The sequence below is a fragment of the Microtus pennsylvanicus genome, chromosome 6 (assembly GCF_037038515.1).
Source record: "Microtus pennsylvanicus isolate mMicPen1 chromosome 6, mMicPen1.hap1, whole genome shotgun sequence".
In the NCBI taxonomy this organism is placed as follows: domain Eukaryota; kingdom Metazoa; phylum Chordata; class Mammalia; order Rodentia; family Cricetidae; genus Microtus; species Microtus pennsylvanicus.
Genome location: NC_134584.1, coordinates 88,142,390 through 88,154,713, shown reverse-complemented (window position 1 = coordinate 88,154,713; position 12,324 = coordinate 88,142,390). Strand labels below are relative to the sequence as shown.

Sequence of the window (12,324 nt, the reverse complement as noted above, 5' to 3'; positions counted from 1 at the left end):
GGGTTAAGAGAAATGTGAGTCCACAAGGCATGCATTATTTCTTAGTCACCAAGCCTCACAAAACACAGCAGATTTTCTCTACATCCTGAGCTTTCTTACAGTGGTTCTCCAGATGTAGCCTAACAGAATCTATAGCCCCTACCTGGCTGAAGTTCAACCAGTGCTACTTAGCACTCTTAGACTTATCTAGCAACAGGACTGTTCACATTGTTTGTTTAAGAAGGAAGTAAATGGAGCTGGACAGATGGCTCACCAAAAAGGCTAGGCACAATCAAAATGACTAGAAGAAATTAAACAATAAAGTCACCTGGTATAGAAAGACAGGCAAAAGCTACTTAAGATATGGCAAAATTTTTATCCTTAAAATATACCAATAAACACATCAAACATTTGAAATCACCAATTGCATTAAATTTAGAGATGCAATCTCTTGTCCTTACTTTAACAAATGTATTATTATGTATGTATGCATGATATGTGTGTAGACACAAATGCCACAAAAGACAGCTCTCCAGAGTCGGTTCTCTCCTGACTACAACTTTGACAGAGTCCCAGGGATAGAATTCAGGTCTCTAAGATTGTGCAACAAGCAGCTATACCCACAGAACTATTTTGGAGATTCCTTAACAGTTGAAGTGTCAAAACTGCCATTCAGTTACTCAGATGAAAATTCATGATCAAGACAGTCATACAGCACAGGAAAAAATAGACTAGACTCATTCTAAACCAGAGGCTATTAAAACTTCAGATGTGAACCAGCACTCAGGAGGCAGAGACAGTGGGATCTCTGTGAGTTCAAGGTCTACATAGCGAGTTCCAGAGCAGGTTCCAAAGCTACAGAGAAACCTATCTCATAAAATTTAAAAAAAAAATCAGATGTGAATTGTGAAAAATAATAAATTGGCCTAAAAGCTGAAACCCTAATTTAAAAACACTGTAGCAGTAAATTGAAAACAGAAAGCTAAGTTCATGATTTTTGATGGGCTTACAAGCTACAACTAAACCCTTAGTGTTCTCTGAGACATCAGTGCTTTCAGCTTTAAATACCTGGTTTATGTGTACAGTAAGCAGAATAAAAAAAACAAACAGCAGGTAGAAACAGTAAAGATCAGAAAATCCTCAAATCAGGACTCTATAATATCCAGACATAATTGGTGTAACTCAATTGGCTAGCTTAGGGTACTATTCTACTGTTGGGAAGAGATATCAGAACCAAGCCAACTACTGTAAAAAGACATTTAGTTAGGGGTTGGTTTACAGTTTCAGAGACTTAACCCATTATGACCATGGCAGGAAGCATGGGGGTATACAGGCAGACATGGTGCTAGAGAAGAAGCTGAGAACTCTACATCCTGATCCACATGCAGCAAAGAAAGCCCAGGCTTGACATGGACTTTTGAAACCTCAAAGCCCACCCCTAATGACAGACTCTTCCAATAAGGCCATACTTCCTAATCCTTCTAATCCTTTCCAACAGTGCCAACGCCTAGTGAATAAGCATTCAACATATGAGTTATTCTTATTCAAACTGCCACAGAGAAAAAAGTAGCATCCTCAAATCAGGGTCTTAACGAGCATGCAGCAGAAGTCAGCTGGGGAGGTTGAGGCAGTCAGCCAGAGTTCCCCACAGAACTTTTTCTCAATGGGTTAGCTTCTACTTCTCTTTTCCATCACAGGCATTTTTATTCTGCGAGATAAAAACAGCTGTAACTTCTTGGAAACAGTCTACATTTTGCTATTTTCAACAACACAGTAATTTTCATCTTGAGCTGTTATTAAGTTCTTCTCTTTCCCTGCTAAGGAACCAGAAGTCAGCCTGTTCCCTGAAGAAGGGGTCTTGGAGGACACTTGGAGACAAACATGCTTACATCTGAAATGAGGAAGGAGAACGGTAACACTATATGCAGAGCCAGCTTCTTAATGAACGTAAATAGACCATGAAAATTACCAACACTATTTAGAATTAACCAACATGATATTCTAACTGCCAGAAGACTATTATCAAAATGCATATAAAATTCTTCAGTGATTCAATGAAGAAAACAAGAAGAAATAGAGCAAGAAAGATAACCATTTGGAGAGACTATGTTTTTAATAGATACCAAGAAGCTAAAAATGTATGATAAAGGTCAGCTACTTACTATACTCTCTACTCTCATCTTGAGCTATAATTCTTGATATATAATCCAAATAATAGTATGGATGTGAAGGCTTAAGTCACAAAAAATGCCACACCAGTTTGGAATTATGATTAATAGGGTGGTATTTATTAAAAGGGGAAAAAACTTACAGATCACTCCCACAGGGTATTTAAATTGTACCTCGGAGTACAAACAAGTGGTTTTCAGGTCTTCCTTCCTTGCTCATCTCTGAGGGGCTGGAAAGTCATCTGGGAGCACTGGTATCCATTAAACCTGGGCTTTTTCTAATTTGGTTTGATTTGATCTGATTCGGACTTACATTGGTAGAGAGGCCTATCAGGGTGCAGAAACTTTTCAGACCCTGAGATGTCAGAGATGCCAGAAAGACAGGGAAAAAGTGGGTACATGAGAAGGAACCTCTCATCCTGGGGGTCTGGTTGAAAACTCTCACCAGCAGCAAAACAGGAAACTGCATGAACCTTTCACCTTTCTAGTCAGCAAAGGGATGAGTCTCTAGTAACCTCACTACGGAATCTACTTACAGGAAAGGGACATGTAATACATCCTCTGAATATGCTTAGTGGCTCCACGCTTTACCTTAACATCATAATTCTGTCTGCACTGGATAGTTTGATGCAGGGTAGAGTCACCCAGGAAGAGAAGCTTCAATTTGCCCTGATTCTCACTGGTCAGTCTGTCAAGTATTTTCTAAATTAATTATTGGTGTAGGAGGCCCAGTCCACAGTAGGCAGTGACACCTCTTGGCAGGTGGACCTGGGTTGTATAAGAAAACAGAATGAGGAAGCTATTTCTGCAAGACCTCTGCTTCAGTTCCTTCTCTGACTGCTCTCAGCGACATATAAGAAGAAATAAACCCTTTGCTCCCCAAGCTGCTTTCAATCCTTATGACAGCAATAGAAAGCAAATCAAGATGCCATCTAAGACATCTTTAGAGCCATCTTATCATCTAACTCATCAATAGAGAGAGAGAAAGGGAAAAATGTTTCTCAGAAACTGTATGACACATAACTTGAGAACCACCAAAATGGTATATGTGGCTAAATGCCAAGGTAATTAATTTCAGCTCTCCCTTCAGAAGCCCACCCTTACATCTGGATATGCCCTACTCTCTGATTTTCTCATGATGAACCCCCTACCCACACTTCAGTATGTCTTCCTCTCTGCAACACCCGGAGCCTTACCTACAGCTGAGTTGTGATTGTAATGGTCTGTCCTGTCTCTACAAGAGAGAAGCCACGCCCACTACCTCCCCTTCCCCGCCTCTGTCTGCTGAGGCAAGCTGATCTCCAACTTCCAGCCTGAGTTCCCTCCTTTTCCGTCTGTCCTCCTGAAGAGGCAGCTTCCGTCTCTCCCTTCTCTCTCTGCCTCTCTGCTCTTTTCCCCTTCTTCCCTTCCCCTCCATAACCCACTACATAAATATCAAACCTCACTCTGCATGGCGTGCATATCCATGTCTCTGTCTCTTGCCGGCAGGGTAGCTCCCTGCCTGGGACCAGCTGGAACTAGCCAGAGACTTAAGGCATGGTGGTTTCATGGCATGTCCATCTGTTTATCTCTCCTGGTGGCCTGCTGCAGCCACTTGGGGGAATTGCACCAATCCCTGCCTGAGACTGGCTGCCCACGGCCACCGCTGGGGGGGGGGGGGGGGGGTGAAGGATTTTTACTTAATCCATTGCAGTGATTCTTTGGGACTCCCCCTTGAGGAGCCCTACCTATGGCTGAGTTGTATTCCTTGGGACTCCCCCTTGAGGAGCCCTACCTATGGCTGAGCTGTATTCCTTGGGACTCCCCCTTGAGGAGCCCTACCTATGGCTGAGTTGTATTCCTTGGGACTCCCCCTTGAGGAGCCCTACCTATGGCTGAGTAGTATTCCTTAGCACTCCCCATTGAGGAGTGCATCCCTACATTTAGATGTGCCTTCCTTCTGCCTCTGCCCCAGCTTCCCACCATTCCATTCCCAGAAGCCCAAGACCATGGCTTTTCTCCTTACCTCCAGGTGTAAAGTCTATATTAAACTGCCTTTAGTAAAATCTCCAGCTATGGCTTTAAATTCCAAGTGCTGAAATCCTTTCCTATAAGTGCCAAGAGTTTTAGTTTAGTCTGACTTGACCAAAGTCCCTAAAAGACTAGGGAAACTCCTAAGTTTCTGAGGGTGACAGCATGGAACTATGTTTCTGTCCCCAAGCCATGGGATATTCCCTTAGAAAAACTGCCAGAACGGAAAGGAACGAGCCCAGGAGCGGGGTGTGTGTGTTAGATACAACAGGAAGGGCGGAGCTGACAGAGCCCCTTGGAGTCCAAATGATCCCAACACAAAGCATAGATGTGAGACAGAATTTGGTATTATCCTTCCCTAGGGCATGCCTCAAACAGGTTATTAATGTAAACATGCAATAAAGAAGTCTCTTGCAAGGACAATGTCCATGGAAATATAATAACGTAAAGCACCCAATTTCTAAAATAAATGCAAGTTCTAAATGAGTAAATTACAGATGCAAATTAGCTGAGATATTATCTTAACAAATAAATGTCTACACACTTCTTTATAGCCTTGTAAATTTTGGGGAATGAATCTCATCAAAATGCAAACATTCAAAGCATTAGTCAAGGAATTAGTCTATAAAATGGATAATACTGGAGTCTGGTATTTTTCTACTTTGTTTCTTGATGCATTTGATTTGATTTAATAAGTTTCTGATCTCGTTTCTGCAAAGACTTTGTTAATGTTAAAACAAAATTCTACTTTCTTTAGCATTCTATTTACCCTGAAGTAATTAGTAAATTTAGTAGTTACAAAATTTCACTCTTTAGTAAGAAAGTCAAAATAAACAACAGTGCCTGTTGCTGAAAAATTCACATCAACAAAAACCCAATCAACTAAGACAGTGAGATGGTAGACAGGGGCACTTGTGTAAGCCTGTCAGAGCTCAGTCCAAGAAACCCATGAAAGGTGAAAGGAAAAGGCAGACTCCACCTAGTTGTAGTCTGACCTGCACAGGAATACTGGGGCAAGTACAACTCCACTTCCAACACACCACACATCCAGACACACACCCTGGGCTGGAGAGGGTGGTTCAGCAGACAGTGTACACCGCTCTTGGAGATGTCCCAAGTTTCACTCCTAATATCACATCCAAGGACTCACAACCACAGTTACTCTAGCTCTAGGGCAACAGGACATCTCTGGCCAGCAAGGACACCTGTGCTTACATGCACATACTCACACAGACAGACAGACATGATGACAGGCACACACACACACACACACACACACACACACACACACAAATTGAAACTAATAAAAAATAAATCTATAAAAAAATAGGTAAGTGAAAAACAAAGGCAGTCCTTCCCTTCCTACCAAATGTTATCCCTCCCTGAGCGGGGAGCCTGCTCCAATCAAACCACCACACATGGTCCAGGCTAGGGGGGACCTAGAAAGGAAGGCCCACATCAGCACAGCCTATGACCTCTCCCTACCCCTGGGGGCCTGCTCTAGCAGAAGTACTGCATATTAGAACTTACAGATCAGGTAAGATAGTCGCTATAACTGGAACCCTCTTCCTGTTCCAGGAGCCGGCTCCAGTTAAAGCACCTAATGTGGCCCTACCTGGTGAAGAACTAGGCTGGCAGCCCTTTACCCTGTCATCTGTGACCTCTCAGCTGCACCACAGTTCCCTGTTACCCAACCACGACATAAGACATGACCTAAGTGTGGATTTGCAAAGCATTCCCTCCACTCCAACTTCCTCTTCCACCGCTAGGGCCTCTTCAGCTGATGCTCCATGAGCAGCCCAGCCAGGAACCAGCAAGTCCAGCCTCCCTACCCTCCTCCAGGCTCTCATCTCGAGGTCTTACTCAGTGGGATAAATACAAATAGCAAAACACGCACACACACACACACACACACAAAACCAACAATGTTACTCCAGATGCATGACTCATCAGAAAAACACAAAAAACCAAGATAGTATGCCCCTCACAAAAAGCACCAATATCATAGTAAGTGGTCCCCAAGGAGGACAACTTAGATGAAATCCAACACACAGAATTTAAAAGAACAACTACAAACAGTTTAAAGAGGACACTAACATCTGAAAAAATTAAGACAGAACAGGAAAAAACTGAAGTTCAAGAAAACAGAAATAGGTAAATGAACTAAGGAAGACAATTAAGGATATGAAAAATGAATTCAATAGATAAGAGAATTACTGGGGAAAAAACAAAGTAAAATAAAAATTTTCAATTAGTTAAATAAAAAGTTCAGTAGAAAGCATTACTGACAGAATGAACCAACACAGAACACAAGGATTAGAAGATAAGATAGAGGAATTCATTCTATTCATTCACAGAAAATGGTCAAAATTTTTATATCCAAGAATGGAACATGGTTTGGGATACTATAAAAAGACCAAATATACAAATCTTGGCATAAAAGGAAAAAATTGGAAGGCAAAGGCATAAAAAAATACTTTCAATAAAATCATAAAAGAAAATTTCCTAACTCTAGAAAAAGAAATGCCTTCCAAACCAAGAGGCCCACAGAGCAAAAATAGGTATGAACAAAAAAGAGATTCCCCATGGCATATCATATTAAGATACTACGATAACAAAATGAAGAAAAGATCTGGAAGCTGCAGGGTACATGGACCATGTCACATGAAAAATCTGGCCCATTAGAGGGACAACAAATTACTTATTAGAAAGTCTTAAATCCAGAGGGCTGAGAAAGATATATTCCAACTTCTGAAAGACCACAACTACCAACCTAGAATATTATCCTCAGCAAGGCTCTTTTATAAGTGATGTTGCAATAAAAACTTTCCATGATCAAAGCAAACTAAAAGAACTTATGACCACTAAGCCAGCTCTACAGAGGAAATTAGAAAGTGTATGTCAGATAAAAGAAAGATAACCATACAAGAAACCACAAGGACAAAAAAACAATATTAGAGCAGGCAGAAGGACTAGAGAAAAATATCAATATGACTAAAACAAATATCTTTCAAAAACAACTAAATATTAATGGCCTCAATTCTTCCCTAAAAGAAAAAAAAACACAGACTAACAGAATGCATTAAAAATAAGACCCATCTTTTCATAGATCCAAGAAATGTGTCTTTCCTTCAATGATAAAGAACTATCTTGGACTAAAATGACAAGAAAAAATATTCCAAGCAAATGGAATATTAGGATGCAAAGTAAACTTAACAAATATAAGAAAAGTGAAGTGACATCCTTATAATATGCTTACAATGAATTAAGTCAACAATCAAAAGCTAGGGAACACATAAAAGTATACAAACACAGAGGTATTAAGCAACACGCTATTGAGTGATAAATTGGTCCCTAAATAAATCAGGCAAGAAAATTTAAAAATACATTTTTAAAATGAAATAAACTTGGAAACATGATATTCTAAAAACTATGCAACACAGTAAGTACAGATCTACACAGAAAGTTTGTAGCCTGAAATGCCAAATATGAGAATGCTCAAATAAATAACTGAATGATGTACTCTAAGACCTTGGAGAAAAGAAGAAGAAAAGGTCAAACCCAAAAGCAGTAGCTGGAAAGAAATAATTAAGATCACAGCAGAAATTAATGAAAGAATACACAGACTCAATGAAAGGAGCTGAATGTGGTGGTGCAAGCCTTTAATCCCAGCCCTGAAGGGCAAAGGCAGGCAGCTTTGTGAATTCAAGGTCAGTATGTTACATAGTGAGTTCCAGGCCAGCCAAGAATACACAGTGAGACCCTGCCTAAGAGGGGAAAGAAAAAATATGAAAAGAAAATGTGATTTGTTCAAAGGATAACAAGACTTACAAATTCTTTAACAGAAAGAAAGAAAATAATCCAATAAGAAAATTGGAGAAACAAAGGGACACATTACAACAAATGCCAATAAAATTATAAATAACCATAAGGAAATGCCTTAAATTTTTGTATTCCTCTAAATCAAGAAATCTAAAAGAAATGAAGGAATTTCTGTATGCATATGAATCAACAAAATTAAACCAAGATGAAATACTTAAAATCCATAGATAATTTAGATAATAATTTAGACCTATAGCCAATGAGTTTGAAGCCATAAGCCATCTCCAAAGGCGGGAGGAAAACAGAATCTGATTAATTCACTGCAGAATTCAACCAAACTTTAAAAGAACACCAATACTATTTAGACTATTCCGCAAAATAGAAAAAGCTTCCAAATTCTTTTTAAGACATCAGTATTTCTCTGGTATCAAAACAAAATATTGCAAATCAATCTCCCACATAAATAAAGATGCAAAAGTTCTCAATAAAGCACTTGCAAACAGGATTAGTGAGATGGTCCAGCAGTTAAGTACACTGGTTGCTCTTTCAGATGATCTGGGTTCAATTTCCAGCATCCACATGATAGCTTATCACCATCTGTAATTCTTTTTCCAAGGGATCCAACACCCTCTCTGACCTCTGACCTCTGACACAGAAAAGGCTTTCAAGAAAATCCAACAATTGTTTCATGATAGATGATGTAAAAAGGTTAGAGATGGAGAGAGCATAGCCCAACAAAATAAGAGCTATACTACAAGCTTACAGCAAACATCATAGTAAATAGAGAAAAACTGAAAACATTTCCACTAAAATAAGGAAAAAGACAAAGCTGTCTAGTATCTCTGCTTGTATTCAACATAGTGAATGAAGTCTTAACTAGAACAAGACAAGACAAAGAAGAGGCAACCAAAGGCTTAAAATATTTGTTAAAGTATCACTCATTGCCAACACTATAATCCTACAATCTTATACATGAAATCCTAATTCTAAGAAACAAAATTCTTTAGAACATGATACTCAGAAAAGTGAGAGTACAAAATTAACACGCAAAAATCATTAGCCTTCCTATATATCAATGACAAACATACCAAAAAAGAAACCAGTGAAACAATCTCACTTACAGCCGCCACCAAAAAGTAAACTGCATGGAAATAAACCTAAGTAGTGTAATGAAAAATAACTATAAAGAAAACTGTAAGACACCGAAGAAATAAATTGAGGAAGACACTAGAACACGGTAAGGGTTTCTATGCTTTATGGCCTGGAAGAATCAATATTATGAAAATTACCATCCCACCAAAGTTAACCTGCAAATTTAATGCAATCACAATCAAGAGTTCAAGGACAGTCTTCACAGACAATGAAAACAAAACGTTAAAATGTATAGAGAAACACAAAAGACTAAGGAGAGCTACAGCAATCCTGATATAAGAGGTATCCCCATTCCTGAGTTCAGGTTATTACACAGAGCCACAGTAATGAAAACAAAATGGTATTGGCACAAATACAGACACATAAATCAGTGGAGTAGAATAGAGGAACCCACACAGAAGTTCCTACAGATAAAGCGATCTGATTTTTTACTAAAAGCCAAAAGCCTATGTTAGACAAAAGAAAGCATCTTCAGCAAATGATGGTTGGAAACCTGGACATCATCATATAGAAGAATGAAACTAGATCCCTATATCTCACTCTGCACAAAACTAAATTCCAAATCTATAAAAGACTTCAATATAGAGCGGACGCCCAAATCTGCTAGATGAGACAACAACAGCAGACTTCAACGTGTTTTCAGACTAGCAAGGGCAATAACAACAACGGTCAAACAGCTCTCATGAAATTAAATGCGTTTTCTGTAACAAAAGAAACAGTCAATTGGGTGAAGAGAATTGGTAACTAGAATATACAAGAAACTTAAAAAGCTAAACCCCAGTCAGGCGGTGGTGGCGCACGCCTTTAATCCCAGGACTCAGGAGGCAGAGGCAGTCAGATCTCTGAGTTCGAGATCAGCCTGGTCTACAGAGCGTGTTCCAAAACAGTCAGGGCTACACAGAAAAACCCTATCTCCAACAAACAAACAAACAAACAAACAAACAAAACAACCCCAAAATGTAACTCCAAGAAAACAGCCTAATTAAAACATAGGCTATGCATCCAAAACAAGAATAGAGCTCTCAAAATAAAAGTTATAAAAATCTAAGAGACTCTTTTAAAAGTCATCAACATCCTTAAACATCAGGGAAATGCAGATTAAATAAAACTACTCTGAGATTTCATTTCACCCAAGTCAAAATAGCCATCATCAAGATCACAAATGACAAGAAAGAAAATGCTGCCATCAATGTTAATAAAAAGGACTATTATAAATTGCTAGTGGCGTGTAAACTAATGCAGCTACTTTTAAAACAAGGCTGAAGGAGTCTCAAAAGCCTAAAAATAAACCTACCATCTGGGCATGTAGCCAGAGGAATTTATCCCACATGACAGAGACACTTGCACAACCATGTGCACACAATACCTAGAAAGTGGGCAAAAATCGTTTACAAATCAATAGTGCAAATCCAGCTGAGGCTCCCAGGCACTAAGAAACTGCCTTCAGTCAAACAGCTTGGATTGTCAGGACAGGGCCTCCACCACAAGACACATTCAAAACACAACAGAAACATAAGCCCAACACTGACTGAAATGGCGCTGAAAGTTCACCCAAGGGGAAATAAGAGAAATGAAAAATAGCATATAGTGACATCAATCTTCGGAAACAATGATATATAAAATTATCAGTTGACCCTTTCGGGGTCTGTACACTTACCAGACCTTAACAAAGCAGGTGAAGAGAAGGCTGCATCAGGTGAGTGGGCCATTTCAACTGGACTCTTATCATAAGCGTTGCAGGCTAAACTACACCAATGTTACCACTGTTTAGTGAAGGTTAGAAGCAATCAGCATTAGATTAATTGAAAGCAGTATCAGCAGTTATTAGCATGATGCAATGTGCAAAAGACAATCAAATATCACTACATAATTTTAGTTTGTTTTTAATGACTTGAGAATTTGATTTGCTTTATTTGGCAAATTAAATTTGCTTACAGGAATAGACAGAAACATAATACCCACTTACTAAGAAACATTTCATGAGTAGCATCTTTTATTGTATAGTAAAGTTGTTATGATACTATGTAACAATGTTTAGAACTCCAAAGGAGAGTCTATCCCAGCAACAGATTAATTCATCTTAAACAAGGCTGTTTGTATATTCTCCTAATAGTTGTAAACAGAATCAAGTTCATTCTTTGTAACAAGCAGGGAATAAAGAATGTGGTTCAAGAGCGTTTATTGTCTATATTTCCCAGAGTCTGAAAATCAGAAACTGCAAAGATTTGCCTCAGCTGCTTTTTTTTACTTCTATCTAAATTTTACTCTTATAAGATAAACATATAGGAACATTCGAAATTGATACTATCCAGGTAACTGGATGCATGGGGCTGGGTTTAAGAAACAACATTCAACAATAGCAAATAAAACAAAATTTACCCTAATAAGAAAAGTAAGGTTTTCAAAGATTACTGCTGTGACATACATTTGAGTAAAACAAAGACTTGAAGAGAAAATTGGATCTATATGCTTATTTAAAAGAATTATGTTGCAAAAGTATGTGTTGGGAATTGTTCAACTCTCTGGAAGACTAGTTATTCTTTGCCCAGAACGCATAACCTGGCTAACACTTTTTATACTTCCACAGCCACACTGTTAGTAACCAAGTCAATATTTTTATATGACATAAAAAAATTAGAAAAAGTAGGAAACAGATATTCTGTGACTGTCAACTACTTTTGAGAAATTCTCTCAGCTTTTCATAGGGCTGCTCCACTACAGCCCTAAGTAAATAAACACAAGGATTATCAGATGTAAAACAGAATGAAATTGGTACTTTCCACAATCTTTCCTCACTCTCTTACAAGGGAAAGGTCCTTCCTTGCTGGAAGATTTGTCAGTCCACCACCTCTCGTGTTTAAGGACGCACTATTTGCTCAAGATTCTATCCAGTTTTAACAGGGGCAGTTTCAATCTTGGTTCGCTGAGGAGTTGTTAACCAGGAGTACAACTTTTAAAGCGTCGGTGACTTTGCAATTTGAACAAGTCAGTTCAGGACACTTGAACTGTTGGCATCTTCTGACCTCCGTGATTGGGACCCACAACTGGAAACTAGATGCTGGAATCACTTGGCTAGGGAAGAGGCCAGTTTCATCATGGACCCTAATTGCATGCTATCTTACTCTGTGGCCCAGACCCTGTCTTCCTCAATTTCTGACACACAAATTGGCTGCGGCTCAAAATAACTGCAAAT

General features: G+C 39.0%; 1 protein-coding gene across 8 annotated transcripts in view; it reads right to left on the bottom strand.

Annotated features, from left to right (window-relative positions):
* The window catches only part of Phkb (phosphorylase kinase regulatory subunit beta), a 174,183-nt gene that overhangs the window by 161,282 nt on the left and 577 nt on the right, over positions 1-12,324 (bottom strand). For 4 of the 8 annotated variants that reach the window (XM_075976785.1, XM_075976787.1, XM_075976786.1 and 1 more), the window contains exon 2: positions 10,789-10,894. The exons of the other annotated variants lie outside the window; for them this stretch is intronic. In XM_075976785.1, the coding sequence (XP_075832900.1) occupies positions 10,789-10,840 (52 nt within the window). In that variant the 5' untranslated portion in view covers positions 10,841-10,894. The remainder of the gene's footprint in view (positions 1-10,788; positions 10,895-12,324) is intronic. 8 annotated transcript variants of the gene reach the window in all.